At 41.1% G+C, this 24,387-nt stretch overlaps 2 protein-coding genes across 4 annotated transcripts in view; one reads left to right on the forward strand and one right to left on the reverse strand.

Moving 5' to 3' along the window:
• Nucleotides 1-6,838: 6,838 nt before the first annotated feature.
• On the reverse strand, nt 6,839-23,092 carry ERH (ERH mRNA splicing and mitosis factor). Its single transcript, XM_058739463.1, has 4 exons — nt 22,943-23,092; nt 18,436-18,523; nt 13,163-13,283; nt 6,839-7,342 (listed from the first exon to the last, which is right to left on the reverse strand). The coding sequence occupies exons 1-4, from the start codon at nt 23,075-23,077 to the stop codon at nt 7,240-7,242; spliced, it is 447 nt and encodes a 148-aa protein (XP_058595446.1). The 5' UTR covers nt 23,078-23,092; the 3' UTR covers nt 6,839-7,239.
• Nucleotides 23,093-23,209: 117 nt separating this feature from the next.
• SLC39A9 (solute carrier family 39 member 9) overlaps nt 23,210-24,387 on the forward strand; it is a 53,321-nt gene continuing 52,143 nt past the window's right edge. For all 3 annotated transcript variants that reach the window (XR_009264583.1, XM_058739461.1, XM_058739462.1), the window contains exon 1: nt 23,210-24,161. Coding sequence is in view for 2 of the 3 variants with exons in the window: in XM_058739461.1 (XP_058595444.1) it covers nt 24,066-24,161 (96 nt within the window). In the remaining variant the exon portion in view is untranslated. The remainder of the gene's footprint in view (nt 24,162-24,387) is intronic.

The following is a 24,387-nucleotide window of genomic DNA, read 5'->3' on the forward strand; positions in this document are numbered from 1 at the left end:
TGCAAACCGGCAATGATCACAGTCTCCTCAGGCACTGGTGGTCCTCACTTAGGAAGGGACTGAAGTTAGCAGGACAAAATCAGCTCTCAAGTGTCAGCCTAACGAGTCCTTCTGACTCCTAGCACATGGTCCCCCTGTATGACAGCTCACCTCCTATCCAGACTGAGGAAGATTACGGAGAGGGGCCGAGAAGCTTGAAATTGGGTATTCAGAAAACACATTTGCTTTCCTCTAACAGGAACGACGTGCCAAGTACAATTACCCACACTGAGGCTGGGCGTGAGTTGGCAGCTTTTTAAAAACTGTCGTTGTAAAGCTGTCAGAGGTGGGAATGCCTCCTTTCAGACTGGCGCGCTGTGTCCGGTCAGAAGCAAACTAGGGAGATGGTTAAGCAAAGGTTGTTAAATTCTACCAGAATTCAGTTTGAAGTGTTGACTCTGTTTACATCCTGGAACGCAGCTCATTAGCATGTGTCAGAAAGGCAGCTTCAGTGGCTCCAAACATCCGCTGCTGCTCTCGGGCTCCCAGAATACTAGCCTGACACAGCACACTAGCTCGGTTTCCGTGCAAGTTCCTCCCGCCCGAGTGGCCAGGTTGTAGAGCGAGGCTTCATTTGTGACCCAAATCTGTCCTGCCTTGAGAATGTGGCGTTTCCTCTTCCGGGCTCATGATGTGTGGGAGCCGGGCAGGGTTCCGGGCTGGATGGGGCAGAGAACACGAGGCACGGTGCGGTACAGGCGCAAGGGACAGTTGCTCGTCGCCAGCCCCAGAGACGACCAGACTGGCTGCAACACCATAGCTATGCAGTCGTCAAGACAGGATTGTCATTGCACTCTCAATCTTTTTTTTTTTTTTTAAACTTTTCATTGTGGAAAATTTCAAGCATGTAAAAAAGCAAGGAGATGAATACCCACCACCCAGCTTCAACAATTATCAATGTATGACCAACCTCGTTTGTTTCATCTCCATTACTCATACTGGATTATTCTGAAACAAATCACAGATACGATGTCATTTTATCTGACAATAGTTCAGTACAGGCTCTAAAAGATAACCAAAAAACCTCATAATAATTCCTTAATGCTGATGGAATCTACACCGGTGATGGGAGGTTCCCGCACGCCCTTCGTTTTCAACCCTGATTTCTAACAGGAACAACACGTCAAATGCAAGACAATGAAAAAGGCATGGGATCAAGGTGAGACACGGTTATGCCCACACTTGGATCACCACTGATGTGCTTGGCAACTTTAGTAATTTCATTTTTTGTTTGTAAAGATTTTATTTTTTTTTAAAGTAATCTCTACATCCAACACGGGGGCTCGAACTCATGACCCGAGATCAAGAGTCCCATGCTCTACCGACTGAGCCAGTCAAGGCGCCCTGCAACGTTAGTAATTTTAAAACATTTCTTTTTTTTTTTTTTATTTTTTTTTTTTTTTTAACGTTTTATTTATTTTTGAGACAGAGAAAGACAGAGCATGAACGGGGCAGGGGCAGAGAGAGAGGGAGACACAGAATCGGAAGCAGGCTCCAGGCTCTGAGCCATCAGCCCAGAGCCCGACGCGGGGCTCGAACTCACGGACCGCGAGATCGTGACCTGAGCTGAAGTCGGACGCTTAACCGACTGAGCCACCCAGGTGCCCCTTTTTTTTTTTTTTTTTTTTTTTTTAAAACATTTCTTGAAAAGGCTTAATAGAGAAGGGAAAGAAAACAGCAACCCCTCGCATTTTTATCAGGTCTTCTGATATTTCCCAGTGTTACAGGACAGCCCATTAGAGAGCCAGCAGGTGTTGGAAGAATCTTTGTCTGATCAGCTGGGGGCTGGACTGCCACAGAGTCCCAGGCCTCTAGAGAGGTACAGGGATGATTATGGTAACATGACTTTTCTTAGACGTCTTTCTGGTTGTTTGTTTTAATAACAGTATTAAATATGTCTTTAGAATAAACTTTATTAAAGTGTAACATATACGTATACACATATACATATACATACACATATATACACATATACACACATATATACATGCACAATATTCTTAGGAGTTTAATGGTTTTGTAGTAACAGTTACAAAGCTTTACATTTGTCCTAAGGAGTAAGATAAACACTGGAAATGCGATGAACAGCACAACTGCTATTGGGGTAGTGTTTCTATCATATGGCCACGTAAATGTTTACCATGTGAAACCATCTTTATGGAGAAGCAGGAGAAGGGCCCGTGAGGGAGTGGCATGGAGCGGGAAGTTGGGCTAAGTGGGGAGAGATGCCCATACAGAAGGTGGCCAGATGGGGGGTGCTGTCAGAGCCCGGGGGGCGTGAGGAGGCTGTCCTTGGGGGGAATGAGTGATCCTTCCCTATCCACGGACTCTCAGAACAGCGTGCTCCATGTTGAGCACCGACACCGACTTACTGTTGGGTGGTCCACTGAAAGGGTGATACAGAATCCTTCATACAAACCGTACAATCCCAGTATCTAGGTTGTTCAGTTGCAGGGATTGCTGGGATATGTTAGAGATGGTCACTGTTCACGTAACAGGTCACACGGGATTCAAATACACTAGCAAGTAGTTACCATTAGCCTTTTGCATGAAGGGAAAGTGTAATTTCTCCATCCAAGTACTTGAACAGAGGCAGAGAGGACCTGGCTCGGAGATGCCACCCAATCACTGGAGTATGAAGACTTCCCACCTTTGGAGATCCCGAAGAGCTGCGTCGGGACTTCATACAAATGAGCACATGCACTCAAATGGCCTTTCGGTACCCGTACTTTTGAATCCTTTTAACACTCCTCTGAAGGGAGTATGAGGCTAACCCCCCTCCCTCACTATAACTGCAATTGTAGGAGTTGTAGGGACTCCCAGAAAGAGTACTGGGACTTGCTTAATAACTGGAAGGGCATTACGGTAATCCTTCCCGGAGTTGCATGGTGGGTGGAAGAAAGTGGGTAACCATGCTTCCAACACACATCTGGGCCCGCTGTCAGTGTCAAGGACAAAGCAGTCTCTGGAAGGGCCAGGGCCACTGGGAAGAAGGGCCCCAGCATTGTTAGATGCTCTTCAAATTGTTCACCCTGGAGCAAGACTCAAACATACTCTTTTTCTCAGACTAGAGAGCCACTGTAATTGGCCAGGCCTGGGGGGGTCCTGGAACTGAGTAGATAGTCCACAACTAACGCCAGTAAGTGAGTGAGTTAGCGTTACCATGGCCACCCCTCCTCCCTCAGGCTTCCAAGGGAAAAATCATGCTCTATCCCATTTCTCTTCCAGTCTAGAGACTTTAAATTCAAACATCTGTTGACAAGGACAGAGGGCCTGTCTCAGTTAAGTGATCTAATCAGTCCTCATTAGCCTTCTCCCCACTCTCTTGGAAAGCATAAAGAAAATTACCTTTGGCACAGAAGAGACTTTTAAACCAAGCTCTGCACAGTATGCCTCAAATCGAATACCTAGTTAAAGCATGTGATTGTAAAAAAAGAGTGTGCCAGGTAAGTTGACACGGGATCTCTAAATGTAGCTGAAAGGACTACTATTGTCTTCAAAGGGCAAATATCTTTCTTAGATCAGGCTTCCAGGTAGAATTAAGTAGTGGAGGAGACAGGAAAATGAATCACCGAGAAATTATTCCCTTCCAAGTTTCTATCATTGAAATTCCCCTCGGACTATCATCTAGCCTCTTGTAACTTCTCTCCCAAATGTCTTCATGATTTCAGTCTCTTAGCCCCTCATCTCTTGGCCCATCCCTCACTTGCCTTTCTGTGTAGCCTAGAGCTTGGCTGTTTTTTTTTTCCAAGTATAATCGCCATACAATGTTACATTATTTTCATGGTTAGCCTTTTGATATTGTGCTTGTGACCTACGATTATGGATGTATTATGATAAATTTTCTAAATCTTAGATCCTTCCTCTACTTATATACATGAACAAATTACCTGTATTTAAAAAAAAAAAAACATGTGTCCTTCCAACTCCTCATTCCGCATTACCACTTTCTTCTTTCAAGTTTCCAGTGGACTTTGCCTTTCTTGCCTATGCTTCGTCATTTCCTGTACTTTTTATCTGCAAGTGGTTTTTGTCTTCACGTTACACTCCTGAAAAAATTTCCTGAATTCCAAACCCAAGCCTTTTTATAATTCCTCATCTTACCTGTCTCACTGAAAAATTCTCTTGACTTGGCTTCTGGGACATTATAGTCTCCAGTTCTCCAATCTAGTCTACACAGAGCAGTGGATTTAATCCTCCTAATGCAGCTTTGACAGGTTTGCCTTAAAAATCTTTAAAGATTATTCACAAAAGCCTACGAAGTTCAAGTCTGCAGCTTTATGTTCAAGGGGTTCGACTACTAGCTTTCCCGGCCTTTATACCACTGCTCACCTAAATACGCACTTTACCTACCCCGGCCATGGCTTCCTTGCTGTTCTTCAAACGTTACAGTGCTTTACTACCTTGTTATCACTTCTGTCCTGTTGTCCTATTTTCCAAGCTCAGCCGTTTCTCGAGGCCCAGCTCAAGTGTTAGCTTCTGCATGAAAGCCAGCTAGGTGTGCCATCTCACACTTCTTAAATACCTATGGATAAAGAATTAGCAAAACTTCTGCTCCATGGACAAATTTGACCTTGGGTTAGGAAAAATATGGTGGACACATTCTTAAGCAGGCCCCACACTCAGTGTGGAGCCAGGCGCAGAGCTCGAACCCACAAAGCTGGGATCACGACCTGAGCCAAAATCAAGAGTCTCGGACATGCAACCAACTGAGCCACGCAGGCGCCCTGTCCTGTATGCTTTTGATTCAACTGGTGACAAATGGGACCTTATTCAGGTCTTGTGAATCTAAATACTCGAATCGCAAAAGCTCCCTTTGAAAAGTGTCAGAGATCCATTATTTAGCTCACAGCTATTCATTTTGTGGGGGCTTCCTACTTCCCTCAAGATCTGAGGTTAAGACCATGTCTTTTACACCTAGCAAAATCTTTGTGGTTATGCTGTGTGAACTGGGTGAAGGATTTGAACAATCTGAACCTATTTTTTCGCCATTAATAGAGGAACAATTATCTCCAAACTCAAAGGGCTGCCATGATGATTAAATAAGATCTATGTAAAAATGTTTCCTTAGCCGTAAATGCTATGCCTAAGTGCTATTGCTAGGAGCTTTACACTAACACATAAATTAATGGCCTTTCTTCTAAATGTATCTGAACAAAGGTAATACTATTTTCCCACCCCAAACAATAGGAGTAAGATATGTATCTTGTCCAAATAATGCCCAAGGCATTTAATGAGTTGCTATAAATATTTTAAACCAGAGAAGCACAAGTGAAGTCAAACAGTTAAAATCTTCCTTTACACTCCTACAACTTCTTAGATCGAATGCTGAGAGAAGTAGCATTGTCAAGAAATATTTTAGAAATGCTCAGGTATATAAAATAAGGTACATTAGAGAATCGGGAACTTTGTAATTGGTCCGGTGCAGGTTTCACTTTTAGGTAGCAGTATAAACGATCGCTGTATGAACAGAAATCAAACCTGTTTTACTTGTGGTTGGGGAAAGGCCACACAATCAATACTCCAACCCTTGAACAACAGGGGAACAGTGGCTGTAGCTTGGCCAAACCGCTGAAGGTTTTATCGAAGACTTCACCTCAACAATGAAAGTCTCCCTCTGCTCCTTTTCTGTGTAATGCTGGACATAGTTAAATGTGTATTTCTCCACATTTATTCCAGTCCTACTCTTCCTTAAGCCTTATAAAGTATCATCCAAAATACTGATCTCTTCCTCTTTGCTCTCATTATCCAACATCTAGGACCCGGATGTCTTCCACATTCCTTAGGAAAATCGTATTTTCCTCTTTAAGCCCAATACCAGAAACTGTATTGTCTTTGAGTAGCAAGGGGTCCCATTCCTCCCAAACGTGCTTTAGAGAATTTTTTCAAAAAAGGAAGCCAAGATCACACCCGTTACAAAAATAAAACTATACTAGCAGCAGGATAGGCCCAAATGAAAAATAGGACAATTGGACTCACTTTTGGATCTATTCCTTTTTCAGTGAGAACATTTTCATTTTAATATCTGGCTGATTCACAGTAAAACATTAACCATAGCTATACATAAGTTGGTAAGGCACCCTAATTTTAATAATCCTTTGATACAGTGATGATACTTCACTAATAGAATCATTATTCTACAGAAAAAGTGAGCACATATAACTACTAATTCAGAATCTGGTTCTGCATAAAGTAAGAAAAATATTTAAGGCTCTAATGTAGAAGTAGGAGTGGGGACATGGGGAAGGCCAGTCACAAAGCCTCCCAAAAGACTGCCAATCTTAGAATGTGTCAAGATATTGGCTATCGGTGAAGTATGAAGATAGCAGAATCGGGGAATGTACACGGACTTGATGACTGGAGGTACAGAACAGGTACGTTTGAGTCACAATGTGATCATAGTTCATTAAAAACAAAATTATCTTGTCCTTTACTGTGGTCTCTCCAAGATCCTCCCAGAGAGTACGCGACCAAAACTAAGGAATTAACCTGGCAGCTGCTGCAGACAAGCTATGTCACCAGGAAATCTTTCATCATGTTTGCAGCAATGTCAAGTACAAACCTTGGAGTTGCAATTGAGGTTCAACTTACAAGAATGGAAAAATGAGGTAAAAGCTTGTTAGCTTCACATAAACCACAGTGAAATGTATTCAACACACACATAAGCTTTCTTCAAATTCTCTGCGTGGCAGCCTACTGGCTCTGAGACCGATAATGCTTTGCAAGAAAATGCAATTGTTCAGAGACCCTCCACCACCACCACCCCCCCCGCCAAAAAAACAATCACTCAAGGGGAAAATATAGCTAAAGAACATTTATTCATTTTTCACTAAGACTTTATCTGTAGGACATTTAACTAAACTGTCACCACCCCCCCCACCCCAACCTGAAGAAGGGTTAGTATAGTGAATGTTATAAAGAAGATATGAACACTTTGAAGGATTGGAACCAACATTAACTGACAAACAACTTCCATCTAAATTATCATAAAAATGTTTAAGTAAAAAAAAAAGGGGGGGAAAGGGGGCAATGGGGGTTTCAGATTGAACAAGATCCTCACATTTCATCTAATACATTCAATCCTGGCTAGAGTATACCAAAATGGAAACAGGGTTCCTATAATACAAAACTTCCACTACAGCACGCTGTACACACCTGTGTTCCAAGCCCACCCCTATCCCCCTACTGCTTCCAATTCAACTATTTCCCGGCCTGCTGGGCCTGCCGACGAAGGAGCACATAGATCTTCTCTTTAATCCAGTCTTTGTTATATGGCTGGTATGTCTGGGTATCAGCTCGGTAACTGAGGAACAGAAAAGTAATAAGCAAAGTTACAATGGTCAATTATCGTTGTGTTTTTAAAACCCCAAATTATAATTGCCCAATGATGGCACAGGTGTGCCATGTATATGTTTAAGCTCATGTATATGTTTATACATGAACTTAATGAAAACATAAAAGAGCTGCTTACATTATGCTGAATTTTAAGCGATAGGAACGTTAGACCACCTAGTGCAATCTTCTAGCAGAAAAAAGAAACCAAGGTCTAGAAATCTTAAGTTAAATGCTTGCTGTGTTACACATCTACTTCTTGACACAGTATGACCAGAAACTGTGTTCTTTCTCCTATAGAGTTACAAGGTTTATTGTTTCTTTAGTGATTAAATAAGACAAAAACCAAACACTGGTACAAACTTGAGATTTGCTATATACGTTACAATTAACTAAAAAAATCTTTGAAAATCTTTGTAAAGGATTAAGAGAGGAAAATCTTTTAACCTATATCTCAGGATTTGCTTCTTAAAATAAATCACACTAGAGGCTGGTGGAGAATTATTAGAAGGTGAATGAGCTTCTTATCAGCCAGGAGTGCAAGGATCGGCATTAGCGAAGAAACTCCAGTGGGACGCCAGGGTTTCTGAGGCCAAGGTATCGCTTAATAGACAATCACTAGAGGTGTATCCTTAGAAGACTCCAATAGTACAAACATTCCAGGTGACCTACCACTGAAATCTAGCTGGGTAAGCAATACAATCATTTTTGGGGCTAAAAAACTAAGGCCTGGGCATAAAAAAAGCAGACAATAAGGAACCACAGATTGGACAAAAACAAAGCACTTCAGCATTTCAAAGCCATGTGCGTCACGTGGTAGAAACACTATAAGGGATTCCAGAGAGGCAAAGATGGAGTTTGCCTAAATAACAACAAAAACCCAACAACAACAACAAAACAAACCTTAGGGATACTTTAGAAAAACAAACTATCTAATTTACCAATTATCGTTTTATTTGAGCCAGAAGTTTCATTTTTTAACTTCTCAGCAAAAAATTATATACAAATACAAGTGATAATAACGATTAAGAAGTTACCAATTGCTGGGTATTACTTTAAGTACTTATTTGAATCAACTCACTCAATCTTAATTACAACCCTGTGAGTAGATACTATCACACCCCCCCCCCTTTTTTAATAAGGAAAAAGCAAAGAACAAGCAACTTATTAGTTAAGTGACTTGGGCAAGTAGTAGAAGCTTAAAACACTCTTGGACAGGAGTCCTCCTCACTATGAAAACACTAAGTTAGAAACCTACGCTCCGACTTTTAGCAAGAGAGACAAACTCCAAAGTCAGAATGTTTTATACCAGTATATTCTTCCCTGGATAGTAAGGTCAGAATCTGGTTTATTAAAAATGCATAAACCTTCTACCTTAATAAAACGTTTAAAAAAAAAAGGACATTTTTCATTTTTATTAATGTTCTTTTGTTACGAGAAATATTCAAAAAAAATTAAACGATTTTCTTTGATTATTCTTTATTCATGCTTCCTAATTAAATAAGGGTTAATCTAGTCTAATTCGGGTATGGTACAACAGACTACAATATTTACATCAACACTGGGAAAGAACTAAAAAAGGAATCGATTTTTTCAGAACTATACCCAGGTGGGACTTATTTAAACCATCTCCCCCAGCAAGATGACTTTGGTTTGTGAACATTTAGGAATCCATCAACTTGCACGCCATTTTTCAACTGAAGAAATAATAATGCCTTTTTTTGTGGCAAGTTGTGAGTTGACAGCTGTTTACTGGCACTTGAAATCAGACAATTAGCTGTTAAATTCATTAACAAAATCCCTAGCTCTTGGTACAGATGAATCTTCTGTGTTATGTTCTATGAATGCAGGTTTATCCAAGAACAGAAGCTGTGGGTCTGAGCAGTGAAATTAGCCAGCGTCCTCACTGATACCAGGTTGTCTCCTTAATTAGGAGTAGTACGTCTGCATTCCAACAACTGAGGATGAAAAGACGTCCCTTTGTCTTTAGGCAAACAAGGAGAGCCTGCATATGGAAAAGGCCATTATTTTAAACTTAAAAAGCTTATTTAAAAAATCCTAACCACTCTCCGAACTGTGAAGAAATTTGTATTCTGATTTCCAATATATGAAGTACCAAGCCTCCAGGCCTAAATTTTACTATTAATGCAGTCAGTTTGTCCAGGGTTTAATTATGTCACAAAGTAGCAACTTATTTATTGCTCATTTCCTCCTATATGGTTTAAACAAGAAAAATCAGAAAAAGTCCTATGTCGCTGCCATGTAAATTTGATAGAAGCAATAAGCTCATGACAATTTACAAAAATGGACTCAATTCCTGGTCTGAGGAGTAACAGCCCAAGTCACAACCCTTGATTAAGGAAAGGAGCAGGACGTGCTACCATCGGAAGCACCACGGCAATAGGTGACCTCTTTGGAAAAACACCTTATTTCTCCTGAATATTCAAATAACAAAGTCATATGGGCAAAATGGTTTTAAAACCTAAAGTTGACTCTGAGAGTTTTCAGAGGGGCACCTCGGTGGTTCAGTCTGTTAAGCATGCGACTTCTGCTCAGGTCATGAGCTCGAGAGCCCAAGTCGGGCTCTGTGGTGACAGGTTGGAGCCTGGAGCCTGCTTCAGATTCTGTATCTCCCTCTCTCTGCCCCTCCCCTGCTCACACTCTGTCTCTTTGTCTCTCAAAAATAAATACACATTAAACAAAAATTTTTTTGTAAGTTTTCAGAGACCAAAAAAGTTTCATTAGAGATCGAATCCTAAATAGCTACAGTTTACAGTCAAAAAACCCAACATAACACCTCTTTAAGTTAACAGTATAGTTTAACTCCCATGTGGAATTTGAAGCTCATATCATTTTACTCTTAGCTAATTTTAAAGAATTCACCTACTCATTGTAACATAAAATAAAACCCTGCCCTGACTTGGTCAAGCTAGTTAAAAATGGAGTTTCTCCTATATACTCAATACCACTGTGCTAAGCAAGTATTAGATCCCCTCAAGTAGTCCTGTGGGTAGATTTCTCTAAATTTTACAAACAAGCAAACTGAGGATTAGCAATATTAAGCTCATCTGCCTGGGGGGGGGTGGGGGGGGGTGGGCGCTAGCTAATGACAGAGCCAGGGTTCAAACTCAGCTGTGTCTAGTTCTAAAACTCCAGCTAGCTCTTAACCCACAATCTCCTGAGGGGAGTAAAACATGATCCTTGGCTTTAAGTAACTCCCCATCTGCTGAGAATGTGTGCCACATCCCAAAGCATCAGCATTAGGTACCTGATGTCTCAACAGGTAGTTGTTATAAAATAAGACAGCTATTCATTTTTAAAATAAAATCAGTAGTTCATTTGAAGAACAAGGTGAGGGCACGCATGTGAGCTCTATTAAAATCTTTAAGTTCCAACTGAAACATCTCGTGTTCAAGCTCAAGTGTGAAAATGTCCCAAAACAAACACACCTAGAACAAAACTGTATTAAAAACACCATATTTTCATCAGATAAAAACCTTACGATTTCTCAAAACGTAAGACAACTTCAGCATGAGAGAAGTCACATTAGATTCTTTCACTTTTATTGAGACCATCCTATCAATTCCAAAGATAGCTCTGTAAATGGGAAGCTCTGTAAATGTAAATGGGAAAAAAGGAAGATTACCAATAATTTAAAAAAGCTACACCTCAAATCATATTATAAGGGTGACGTGCATTTGTACAACCGATATTTACTCAGTACCAACTATGTGCCAAATACTACTCAAGGCACTGGGGCTACAGCAGTGAACAAAAACAAACCTCCCTGTTCTCAAAGTCTACAAAGTAAATGTATACATTATTGGTGAGTTCATCCAGTAGATGATTCTGCCAACATCGGGGTCTCTTAGTTCCTTGAACTCCTCTCTTCCCGGAGCTCATCTCCCACCCTCCCTTGGCCAGATAGCTTTCCAGCACCTTCAGTCTCCCAAATTCAAGCATCTCATTCTTGCACTACTTCCCAATACCCCAACTTCAACAACTCCGTGACCCCACTGGGACCTATAACATATCCTACCTCTGTCTCCACCCCACCCCAACCCCCACTTATGTTTCACAGTCATTCAGTCTCTTGCATGATACTTCCTTACATACACCCTAAACTTATAGCAAAATCTTTGCCGATTCTCTACCTGTAGAGCCTCACCTGTAATCCACCCAGGCTAAGAGTGACTAGGAAAAAACCCAACACCATAATGACTAATAATTCCATCTTAAATTCATTATCAGGTACCTCAGAAATCACAACTTGCCCTAATCCCTTCACCCTCCTAGATTATTTTGCACCTCTTTTCACAAACCTCCAACATCTTCCCCCTCATCCTTAATTTCAAATGATTCCTTCCTGTTTTCCTGAGATAACTAAAACAACCATAGTAATTTCCCCAAGCTTTCCACATCTGCCTGCCCTCCCTACTCTATTTAATGAAATGTCCGATATCCTATCTAAAGCCATCAATTTCTCCCCCTCTACTAGATCATCCCAACAGCCTGCAAACTTACCATTATTTCTCCCCCCTTTAAAAAAACAAAATAAAAAAAAAAAAACTTCTTCCAGCTATAATCCCATTTCTCTGCTTTCCTATCAAGCTAAATTCTTCAAAAAAGTTATTTGTGTTGGTTGCCTTTTATGCTTCCCATTACCTTCAACTCCCTGAAACCTGGGAAGATTTCACTCCTCTCTTCCAGAACTGCTTTGGAAGTCATCAAAGACTCCCACTGCTGAACCAGGGGTCAATTCTCAGTCCTCATAAATTTGGCCTATTAGTAATATGGAATACTTTCAAGTTGGCTCCTAGGACATCACCACCCTCCTGCCCCTGCAATTTCATGTCCTGTGCTCTCCCCCTCACTCCTCTGTAGCTTCACAGGCATCCTTTCCATCTCTATTTACTGCTCAATTCCCAATGCCTAGAACAAGCACGGTACACAGTCAGCACTCAACCAACGTTTGTTAAATGATTATGTGTTGCTTTTTCTGTATGTCCTACTATAAGCAAATTAACTACAGATAATACAAGCCAACACAGAAGAATACCTACAGCCCTGTTGGCCTCTTATATGAGCTTTTTATATTGAAATAGTTACAATAAAACTTTCTTATTAATACATTTCACTAAAGACCAGACCTGAATCACTGGACTGTTTTCAGGAAGCAAAATAAAACTCAAATGTTCCAAGGAAATGCGAATTTTCCACAGGAATCTTTGGTGAGACAGCAAGTCCTGGCCTGGCCCCAGTGGTAATCCAGGAATCCCAGGAAGTCCCTGTGAATAAGACCTATATATTTTTCAAGAGCGTATTTACTTCTAGCACAGTATCTGGCATGTAATAAATATTCAAGCACCTGATGACTGAAGATGATCTTATTATAAGGTACTCTCATTTTCCTTTGTCATGAAAACAGCATCATCTTAGCCAAAGCCAACTGCTTTAGGACAAAGACTTTAAGGAAAAAAACAAACAAACAAACTAAAAAAAGACTATTTGGTTCAAGAAACAAAGAAGCACTTTGAAGGACTTTGAACTTCTTCAGCATTCTCTCTGCATATTGATGGCCACCAATTAGCAAAACTATTAACTTTTCCTGTGCCATTAGCTCTACGTTACCAACTTAACTTACAAGCCATACGTAGATGAAATATTACTACACAGTAGTCAAAATGCAAAGATCAATGTCAGGCACACAGTGAGCTCCCAATACCAAAATCAAACAAATGGATAAACAACAGAAAGATACAGCTTAAGAGATACGGTGGCCGATACTTACACAAGACAGCTGAGGTCTGCCAGATCATCGATAAAATCAAACAACTGACTGATATCATATGTGATAGAGGGGCTGTTGGGATTCATTCTCTTCAGATGTTCTTCATACATTTTACAAACGCCTAAGAGAGAGGAAAACCAAGATCTTACAGTTGTATAAACTTTAGGCATGAGTAGCAAATATATAGCGATACCGTAATATTTTATTTTTACGAAGTTGGGCTGGGAAAAGGACAGTAAGTTGACCACTTTTAATTTTTGTCACTAGTGGATTTCTTTAAATTTCATACATTTGCCAGAATGTTAAGTATATTATGCCTTAAAAATAAAATGATTACTTCAAGCCACTAGATCTAAAAGAACTTTAAAGACCTGTCACAGAAAAGTTCAAACAAGTGATGACACTGTGGGTCTGCTTTCAATTTTGATACAATGCAAGAACAAAAACAAAACTGGCACCAAGGAAGAGATTATTGTAAGAGCACCTTTAAAAAAAATTTTTCTTGGGCGCCTGGGTGGCTCAGTCGGTTAAGCGTCCGACTTCGGCTCAGGTCATGATCTCACGGTCCGTGAGTTCGAGCCCCGCGTTGGGCTCTGTGCTGACAGCTCAGAGCCTGAAGCCTGCTTCAGATTCTGTGTCTCCCTCTCTCTGACCCTCCCCCGTTCATGCTCTGTCTCTCTCTGTCTCAAAAATAAATAAACATTAAAAAAAAAAATTTTTAAAACATTTTTTTTTAATGTCCATTTATTTTTGAGAGAAAGAGAGAGAGAGGGAGACCAGGGAGGGACAGAGAGAGAGGGAGATACAGAATCGGAAGTAGGCTGTAGGCTCCAAACTGTCAGCACAGAGCCCGATGCGGGGCTCGAACCCACAGACCGCGAGATCATGACCTGAGCCGAAGTCAGACACTAACCAACGAGCCACCCGGGCGCCCCTTTCTATATGTATTTTAAAGTGCATATACGGTATCTATTAAAAAGCTAAATTATATCCGAATTAGGGCTTTTGATTGGTTCTGGTACACACACTGTGATCAAAGAATATCACTCACGAGTTACTGAACAGAAAGATGAAAGTGCAAAGGAAATAACCAGGGAAAGAAATTCACCATTTATCTTAAAAAGGCACTGACCCACTTCCACCATCATACTTAATGGTGAAAGGCTGGATGCTTTCCCACTCAGATTAGGAACACTAGAGTACCTACTCTTGTCATTTGTATTCAACATCGTATTGGAGATTCTAGCCAAAGTGATCTGACAAGAAAGAGAAATAGCAGGAACTCAGACTGGAAAAAAAAAAAAGTGCAACTATGTCTCTTCACAGATGACATGATCTTATATACAGAATATCCTAAGAAAACCACACACACACAAAACCATTAGAACTAATAATAAATGAGTGCAGCAAAATTGCAGGATAGAAGATTAATATATAAAATTCAACTGTATTTCTATACCCTAACAATAAATGAGCTGAAAATGAAATTAAGAAAACAGCTCCACGAACTTACGAAAACAGCATCAAAAAGTAAAATTCTTAGGAATAAATGTAATTAAAAAAGCATACGACATACACTGAAAACTACAAAATGTCACTGAAAGTAAAGACTTAAATAAATGGAAGATCTCGTGTTCATGGATCAGGAGACTTAATGTTAAGATGGTAATGCTTCCCACAATAATCTATAAATTCAGTGCAATCCCTATCAAAATCCAACCTATTGTTGCAGAAATTGGCAAGCTGATCCTAACGTTTGATACAGAAATGCAAGAGACCCAGAATAACCCAAAGAATCTTGCAAAATAACAAAGTTGGAAGACTCACACTTACCAATTCCAAAACTCACTATGAAACTATAGTAACAAAGACAGTGTGGTATTGCTTATGTATAGGCATACAGATCAATGGAATAGAAAAGAGGGTCCACAAAGACAACTTGACGAAGAAAGAATAGTCTTTTCAACAAATGGTGCTAGCACAACTGGATAGTCACATGCAAAAGAATAAAGTGGGGCTCAGACTTCACACCCTATACAAATATTCAAAATGGCCCAGAGACCTAAATGTAAGAGCCCAAACTATAACACGCTTGGAAGAAATTATAGGCACAAATCTTCATGACTTTGAATAAAGCGATCAGTTCTCAGATATGACAAGACCAAGAACAACAGAAGAAAAACATATATAAATTAGAGTTTATCAAAATTTAAATCTTTTGTGCTTCAAAGGGCACTATCAAGAAAGTGAAAAGACAAGCCACAGACAGGGAGAAAATCTTTGCAAAACACAGATCTGATAAAATACCATCATCCAAAAAATACGCAAAGAAGTCAATAATAAAACTCAACAATAAAACAAAAAACACACCCAAACACCTCAATTAAAACGTGGGCAAGAGATCTGAACAGATACCTTACCAAGGAAGATATACAAATGGCAAATAAGCATTATCAAGATACTCAACATCATGTCATTAGAAAACTACAAATTAAAACAAGACGTGTTGGTATATACCTATGAGAATGACAAAAATCCAAAACACTGACAACACCAAATGCTGTGAAGGACGTGGAACAGGAATCCTCATTCATTGCTGGTGAGAATGTGAAACGGTAAAGCCACATCTGAAGACCGTTTGTCAGCTTCTCACAAAGCGAAAGTCTTACCATATGATCCAATAATCACATTCCTCACTGTTTACCCAAAGGGCTTGAAAACTCGAGTCCACACAGAAACCTGCACAAGTGTGTTTGCAGCAGCTTTATCATAACTGCCAATACCTGGAAGCAATTTGATGCCCTTCCCTAGCCAAATGGATAACCAAACTGTGGTATATCCAAACAATGGATTATTCAGCAATAAAAAGAACTGAGCTATCAGGCCATGAAAAGACACGGAAGAACCTTAAAAGCACATTGTTTTTTAAAAGAGCCAGTCTGAAAAAGCTATATACTGTTTAATTCCAACTAGATGACATCTTGGAAAAGGTGAAACTACAGAGACATTAAAAAGATGAGTGGTTGCCAGAGGTTTTGGGGGGAGAAAAAGATAAAGCACCGGAGATTTTTAGGACAGTAAATGGTAGATACATGTCATTGTACGTAAGCCAAAACCCCAAAAAATGTCCAAAGCAAAGACTCAACACGAATGGAAAATATGGCCTTTATTCAATAATAATAATGTATCAGCATTGGTTCTACAATTTTAACAAACGTATCACATTAATACAGGATATGTAAGTAACAGAGGAAACAGGGAGGAGGGGGTAAGGGAAGAAGGGGTGTGCTAGAATTCCTGTACTTTCAAGTCCGTTTGCCTATAAACCTACAACTACTCTTAAAAAATTAAATCTATTAATTTAAAAAGAAATGGAAGAACCTTAAATGCATACTAAGTGAAACAAACCAGTCTGAAAGGGCTACATACGGTAATGATTCCAACTCTATGACATTCTGGAAAAGACAAAACTATGGATGCAGCAGGAAGACCAACAGCTGCCAGAGTGCAAAGGGTGAAGTGGGGAGGGATGAACAGGTGGAGCACAGGGGTTTTGGGGTTAAGCGAAAACGATTCTGTATGATATTGTAACGATGGGTACATGATGCTATGCATTTAGTAAAAGCCACAGAACTGTACAACATCAAGAACAAACCTAATACAAGCTTCAGTTAATAATTTTAATAATGGACTTTAGTTCATACCCGACTTTAGTTAGTAACAATAACGTACTAGTGTATCAATAACGGGTTCACCAACCTTACCAAACATACAACTCCAAATGCAAGGTGTTATTAATGGAGGAAACTGTGGAGGTGAGGGGTACATAGGAACACAGGAGTATATGGAACTCCTATAGGAGTACATAGGAACTCTGTATTTTCCACTGAATTTTTCTGTAAACCTTAAAGTGCTCCTAAAAATAAAGTGTATTGGGGCGACTGAGTGGCTCAGTTGGTTAAGTGTCCGACTTCAGCTCAGGTTTATAATCTTCTGGTTCATGAGTTCTAGCCCCATGTTGGGCTCTGTGCTGACAGCTCGGAACCTGGAGCCTGCTTCAGATTCTGTGTCTCCCTCTCTCTCTGCCCTTCCCCTGCTTGCACTCTGTCTCTGTCTCTCTCAAAAATAAACATTAAAAAATACATTAAAAAATTTAAATTAAAAAAAATAAATAAAATGTATTAAATTAAAAAAATAGGCTTCGCTAATATCAGCAAAGATTGGCAGAGTACTGCAGAATCAAAGACCAAACATGATAATATAAGGTAAAGCAATAATGTGCTAAGGCAGCATGTGCACAAAGTTTACCATGGTCAGAAGAGGAAGGGTCCTAAAGAGGGGGAAGAACAAGAGCCTCCTCTTCTTTTAAAATTAAGAGAATCTGCAATCAGGAAGGCCTGGTGCCAACTATCTAGAAGCTGTCTCTAATTATTACCAGTAGCTTCCCCCCCCCCCCAGATCTACCCACTGTTGGCTCGAAATGGACAGATTTTAAGTCTAATCCAGTTAGCTCTGGATAATCAACAAATTCGGGGACATGCCCAGCAGCAAAAACAGTGACTATAAAATTTTTACAGGAAGAAGTGAAGAATGGACAATTTGCAAAAGGGCTCGGAATGTCCACACCTGGCTTACTTGATGTAATGATTAAATGTAAGGATGAATCCAATTTGTGACGATCCGATCTATGGGCTCTCACCTAACGGTTTATGGAGTAAAGACACACTCACTATTCCCTTCAGGGTGGTGCCAATTTACCAAATGCACAATAAATTATACTTATTTGGTTCCATTTGCCTTTATTCTCTGAGATAATTTTTATTTTCTAACACACTGATGGACTATAACCAAACCTCAACAGCTTTTAATGTTTATCTGTTCAATGAGCAGACTAATAGGTTCTGAAGGCATCCCTAGAGCCTGCCTTACCGCTATAGTGCTGGAGTTTAACCAGAATACTTAAAGAATACCTGTAAGATATTTACCTAACATAACAAAGAACATCAACATAAAAATGGGAGGCTTCAGAAAGTCATTCATTGTAATGATGAGCTGGATAAAAAAAAGGTAAAATAATATTTGCAGCAGAAAGACAATACGTATAATCAGTGTTTCAACTTTCAACAAATATGGTCCTTAATATCTTCCTTCCCCGTTCAAATTAGTAACTCAAGAAATGTGGAGGAAAAATAAGCCCCGTTCCTAAATGAGACACGGTCCACAGTGAATGTCAGGAAAAAACAAGCGAACTCTTGACTAGTGTTTAAACTCACCTTCCATGCACTCATTCACAGATTCATAGTCAGCGTAAGTTCTGCCTTCTGGCCTCTTGGTAGGCTGTACCAGCAAAATGGTGTGAGACTACAGGGGAAAAAGTGATATCAACGTAAGTTTCTAACTCATATTTGAGAAATTCATAGTATGATATAAAACCCTCAGTCATGACACAAATGGTTATTAAAACACTATTAATAAAATTTTTAAAGAAACCCACTATTAATTAGGGTGCTCTTCCTACATTTCTGCCTTTATACAAGTGCAGCGTCAGAAGATGGACAGCTTTGGGGCGCCTGGGTGGCTCAGTCGGTGGAGCGACCGACCTCGGCTCAGGTCATGATCTCAGGGGTTGTGAGTTTCAAGCCCCGCGTCGGGCTCTGTGCTGACAGCTCAGAGCCTGGAGCCTGCTTCTGATTCTGTGTCTCCCTCTCTCTCTGCCCCTCCCCCACTCATGCTATGTCTCTGTCTCAGAAATAAACAAAAAAAAAAAAAAAAAAGAAGATGGACGGCTTCTCTGTAAGGTCTCTTCAGTCTCTCAGTCCTTAATGGCTGCTTTCTTGAACTCCTGTTGTACTTACTGCCTGTAAGCATTCAGCATAAGCTACCCTGTACTGTTTTTTCTTTCCTATCTTTCTTCCCAACTAGATCACTTAAGTTTTCTATCTCCACTGGTCACTTTCTATCTTTAGCCCTATTAAGTTCCTTAATAAAAAATCAGATGTGGGCTGATAAAAGGAGAGAAAAAGTGAAACACTATTAGTGATTGCAAGCACTGTATCGATCTACGTTCTTTTTCCAATCTCAGCACAACAGTGGAGTTACATCTTATCCGTGGCTTAGACTCCAACGCGAAGGCAGAAGATAAACTGGCAGTACAAAATTAATATATATAGTTAACGTTACCCTAGAGAAACCATTGAACTATTCACCCAGTAGGTGACTCACCTTAAAAGCCTATGCTATCTCAAAATCCTGTATTTTTAACCACTAGGATCACACAAGATAGATGATCACACTGTGACAAATGTGAATATGCCTGAAGAATAGCAAATAGACTTAACATCTTCCACCGCATGCTCACTGAGGGGACATGTTTTCGTTAGTGGGTCTATTTCAGTTTCTGTGCTATTACAACTTGGGCTGGAAGGGTCCTTCTTGTGGAAGTAGTCCTGTGTACCACAGGATGTTCAGCAGCATTCCTGGCCTATTCCCACTAAATACCAGTAGTACTGGAACCCCCTGTCTCCTCCTGGGCAAAACAATGACAACCTTCTCCTCTGCTGTACTATTATTTTTGGGTCGCAAAAATACTTTATGACAGGCCCCCCAAAATGTTTTGAAATGATAATTTTTAACAATCAACACCGAAATAGACAAGGCCTAGAGTTTCTGGATAGGCACCCCCCCCATAAAAAAAACCAAAAAAAACAAAAGAAAACAAAACAAATCCAAAAACCCAAAAACCAGTACTCTGAACACTACATACACAGCAAAGGAGGGGGGTGCCTGGGTGGCTCAGTCGGTTAACACTGGACTTCTGATTTTGGCTTGGGTCAAGATCTCATAGTTGGTGAGATCAAGTCCCAAGTCGAGTGGAGCTTAGGGCTGACACTGCAGAGCCTGCTGGGGATTCTCTCTGCCCCTCCCCTTGCACTTGCATACACGTGAGCTCTCTCAAATAAATAAACATTTGAAAAAAAGGAAAAGAAAAACATCATTAAAAATAAAAAAAGCAAAGGGGGGTGCCTGGGTGGCTCAGTCGGTTAAGCATCCGACTTCAACTCAGGTCATGATCTCACGATTCGTGAGTTTAAGCCCCACATCCGGCTCTGTGCTGATAGCGCAAAGCCTGCTTTGGATCCTCTGTACCCCTCTCTCTCTCTGCCCCTCCCTTGCTGGTTCTCTCTCTTAAAAGAAATAACTTAAAAAAAAAATGGCAAAGGAATTGCTCATAATCCTCCCTCTCCATCAAGAACTCATTCTTATGAAAAGTTTGAGGATTTGAGATAAAAATAGAACTTGGTGACAAGAAATGAAGCGTAATTCTCACCTATAATGACCATAACAGTCAAGGCCTTTGTTAAATAGGGATTATAAACCAGAGAAAGCAGTTTATTATATTATTTGTTACATAGAAGTTTTTGTAAGCCACCTACTCAAAAAAAGTAGTTTCAATGGGCCACATGTTGAGAAGAAAATAATTTTATAGAAACCACATTAGCATTCCTGCAGTAGCACCTGCTCGGTACATTAGCCATACTAATGGCTACTACATTAATTTTGTTCTTACTCTAATGCAAATTAAATGACTAATTTACTTAAGAGAATAAAAATATGGAAACGGCTACTCAGTATGCTACTTCTTACATCTTAAAATGAACCTCTGACAAATCTCACTATTTGCAATACTTACTACCCAAAGACAAGGATTAAAAACTACTAAGAACAAAAAACTACATTTACAAAGCTGTAGTCAAAACAGGTATTATTTGGGGCCCCTGAGTGGCTTAGGTGGTTGAGTGTCCAACTCCTGATTTTAGCTCAGGTCATGATCCCAGGGTTGTGGGATTGAGGCCCCTGTATGGCTCTGCGTTGAGCGTGGGGCCTGCTTAAGATTCTCTCTCTCTCCCTCTGCCCCTCTCCCCTGCTCATGCCCTCTTAATAAAACAGGCAAAATGGGTATTATTTTTAAGCGGTAGTGCCTTCCTGTCAACAGTTCAAGATCATAAAACTTCCCAAATCAGTTTTAGTCACATTCTTTTTACTGGAGCTATTTTCGAAGCCCTTTTGTGTTATTAAAAAACAAAGATAAATATATATGCAAAATATAAGCACATAAAAACAAATATATATACATATATATATTCAAACTTGCCACAATAGAAAAATAAGATTATAAAACCTAAATCAGTAAAAATTATGCAGAATTACCTTAATAAAATCCTTATTCTAATTACCAAGCACAGGTGAATCACTTTAATGAATAATCTGGCCTTATTAACTTTTTAAATGTTTATTCATTTTAAAGAGAGAATGTGTGCAGGGGAAGGGCAGAGAGAAAGGGGGGACAGAGGGTCCAAAACAGGATTTATGCTGACAGCAGAGAGCCCAATGTGGGGTCTCGAACTAATGAACTGTGAGATCACGACCTGAGCCAAAATTGGATGCTTAACGGACTGAGTCACCCAGGCGCCCCCGGGCTTACTAACTTTTTAAAAGTCTCACACACATGAACTCTTAAGAATCATTCTCCTGCTACAGAAATATTATGTACGACTTGCTCATTAGCTTCAAATGCTCCTCCCAAACGAACCCCCCAAAAAATCCAAAGCTGAAACTTGTATCCTTGATAAAGCAAAAGTATTTAAGATTGTTGAACCAATAATTGTTTGATTCATATACAAATTCTAATTTTTAATGCTACTTGGACTGATAAGGAATTATCACTGATATCTGCCCAACAGAGAATGGGTTGTTGATATTAACTGCTGTTACTTTCTCGGATTTTAATCTAAGTATTTGAACACAATACCAAGTAGTGACTTAAAAAGCAGAGAATGAAAACTCAGAGTAAAAGATCTAAGGTCACATTGCTAGTATGACAAAACAAGAACTGGAAACCCGGTCTTCTAATTCCTAGTCCTCTCTGGGAAACTATGTGGAATCAAACACTAAAACATCTCAATTTAAAAAAGTACAACCTTAAAAAGCTGTTAACCACAGCTCCATAACTTGTTAACAGTAACTGCAGCAATCAGAAAACGAAAGCTGAAGTGTGGAAGTAACCATGATTCCTCATAATCCCTAGGAGCATCTCCTTTTTGGTGGAATAAAATATAAAACACAATCAAAATACCCACTTACTCCACTACCACCCTAATCAGACCCCCAGCTGAGCCTATCTTTTTCAGCCTTCAGTCCCAAGAGATTATGAGTAAATTACGAGTAAGAAAGAACAGGATTGAGGGCTGCGAGAAACGCCAAATCGGGCATCTGGAATCTTGGAAAAGAGAAAAAACGTTCTATGTGTACTTAAAGACAGAGCACAGAAAAACAAAAGGAAATAGCCGAGAAGCACACTACAAAGCAAAGACGACCCCTCCCGGCCCACACGCTGGGTGCAGAACGCTGCATCTGTCAGCTTTGGGAACAGGTTTGTCATACATCCCTCGGCCATTGTTCCTGCACTCGGCCAGAGAGTCCGGTGGGACAGAGCAGCATGTCCACGCCTGCCTCTATCAAGCAGCAATTGGGAGAAAGTGCATCCTCCACACCGCACGCCTCGCCGGAGCCTACAGGCGGGCGCGCAAACGCAGGGCGGACCCGGGCTCCGGGGCCTAGTGCCAGGCCCTGCCTCTCCGCGGCGGGAAGGGGAAAGGTCGAACCACGACCAGGAGGGCCGTGGAGCTGCACGCTCGCTCTGGATGAGACGAGGAGAAGATGTACAGGGCTGGGATCGCCCCAGAGGCCGGGGGATCGGGGAGCCGCGGGGGCCTTTCTCACCATCGCGCCAAACTCTCTCGCTGCAGCCGCTGCCGACACTGCCGCCGCACACGAGCTTAGCCGCAAAGCCGCCAACAGCCAATCCCCGCGAGAGGAGCCGCCGGAAGTCGTCAGAAACGCACCGCGAAAGAGCATTTTGGGCCATAGAGGCGCACACATTTCCGGCAGCTAGAGTGGATACTGACTCTGTCATAGCCATCTTGGATAAGGGCGATGGGGTGCGCAGGGAATTGCTGCAGAACTTGAAAAATAATCATTTCTTTTCAAGACGCTGTCTTCCGTACTCTTGTTATTGGACAGGCGCCTAGAGTGATCACCGATATAGACTGTGACTCCAGATATCTTTCAATGGCCCTATTCAAAAATGGCGGTAGCATAAGACTCCAGGGCCATAGGTCGGTTGTAACCCGGAAGTACTCTTCTAAAGGAGGGGGCGGTGAAGCAATCCGGAAGTGGATGTAATGAAGAGGTGCCACTTGGCGGCCATGGCAGCTGTAGTATCGGTGGCTCTGGGTCAAGGCCCAGCGGAGTGGAGTAATATGGGCAGTATCAGGTATAGGGCAGAGGCAGCTTTGTATCACCTTCGCTGCTGAACCCCTAAGCCCATCGGTAGAGACCTGCAGGACTCTTTCCCCATTCTAGACTCGGAGGAGAGTTTGCCGGGACTGGTGGGCTGGTCCCAGGCTGGCGAGAACCGCCCCAAGGAGGTAGGGGAGCCGGGAGGACGAACAAGTTTGCTTGGGTTTTCCTCCTTTTCCTGCTGCCACCTGGGACGTTGTGGAGGGAGTGGGTCCATTGTGCCACCATTCCGACGATTGAAGAAATCGCCCTTTGCATACCTTTAACTGTTAACGCTAGGGAATCCAGTGACTGGCGTCTGAAAACAGGGATTGGGACCTGAGATTGCTGAAAGTTCTCTCTGGTGCTAATATCAGCAAAAAGGGACTGTTTTCAGGTGCGTTCCAGAGAAGGGTTTCGTGAACACATCTGTTGGTGAGGAGGACGAAAAAACTGGAAAGTCCACTTGTCTTGGAATCACCACACGCGTTTAAGAACCTAAGCACCCTTTGAAGCCTCTGAAAATTTGTAGTCTGGTGGCGGTGGGTAAATAAAGGAGGACAGAATGGATGATTTCATCTCCATTAGTCTGCTGTCTCTGGCTATGTTAGTGGGATGTTACGTGGCTGGAATCGTGCCCTTGGCTGTTAATTTCTCCGAGGTAAGAAATTCTCAATTTTCTGTCAGTTGTCAGGATGGCTGCTAGGAAGTACTGACGGTTGTAAAGGGAAGCGGTTTCCTCAATTAAGCTCAGAGCTAAAGATCTTCGTAGGAAAGACTTTTTAAAAGATGCATAACATTTCATGGGGCGCCTGGGTGGCTCAGTCGCTTAAGCGTCTGACTTCGACTCAGGTCATCGTCTCACTGTTGGTGGGTTGGAGCCCCGC

This window comes from Neofelis nebulosa, chromosome 7, assembly GCF_028018385.1.
Source record: "Neofelis nebulosa isolate mNeoNeb1 chromosome 7, mNeoNeb1.pri, whole genome shotgun sequence".
Taxonomy (NCBI): Eukaryota; Metazoa; Chordata; class Mammalia; order Carnivora; family Felidae; genus Neofelis; species Neofelis nebulosa.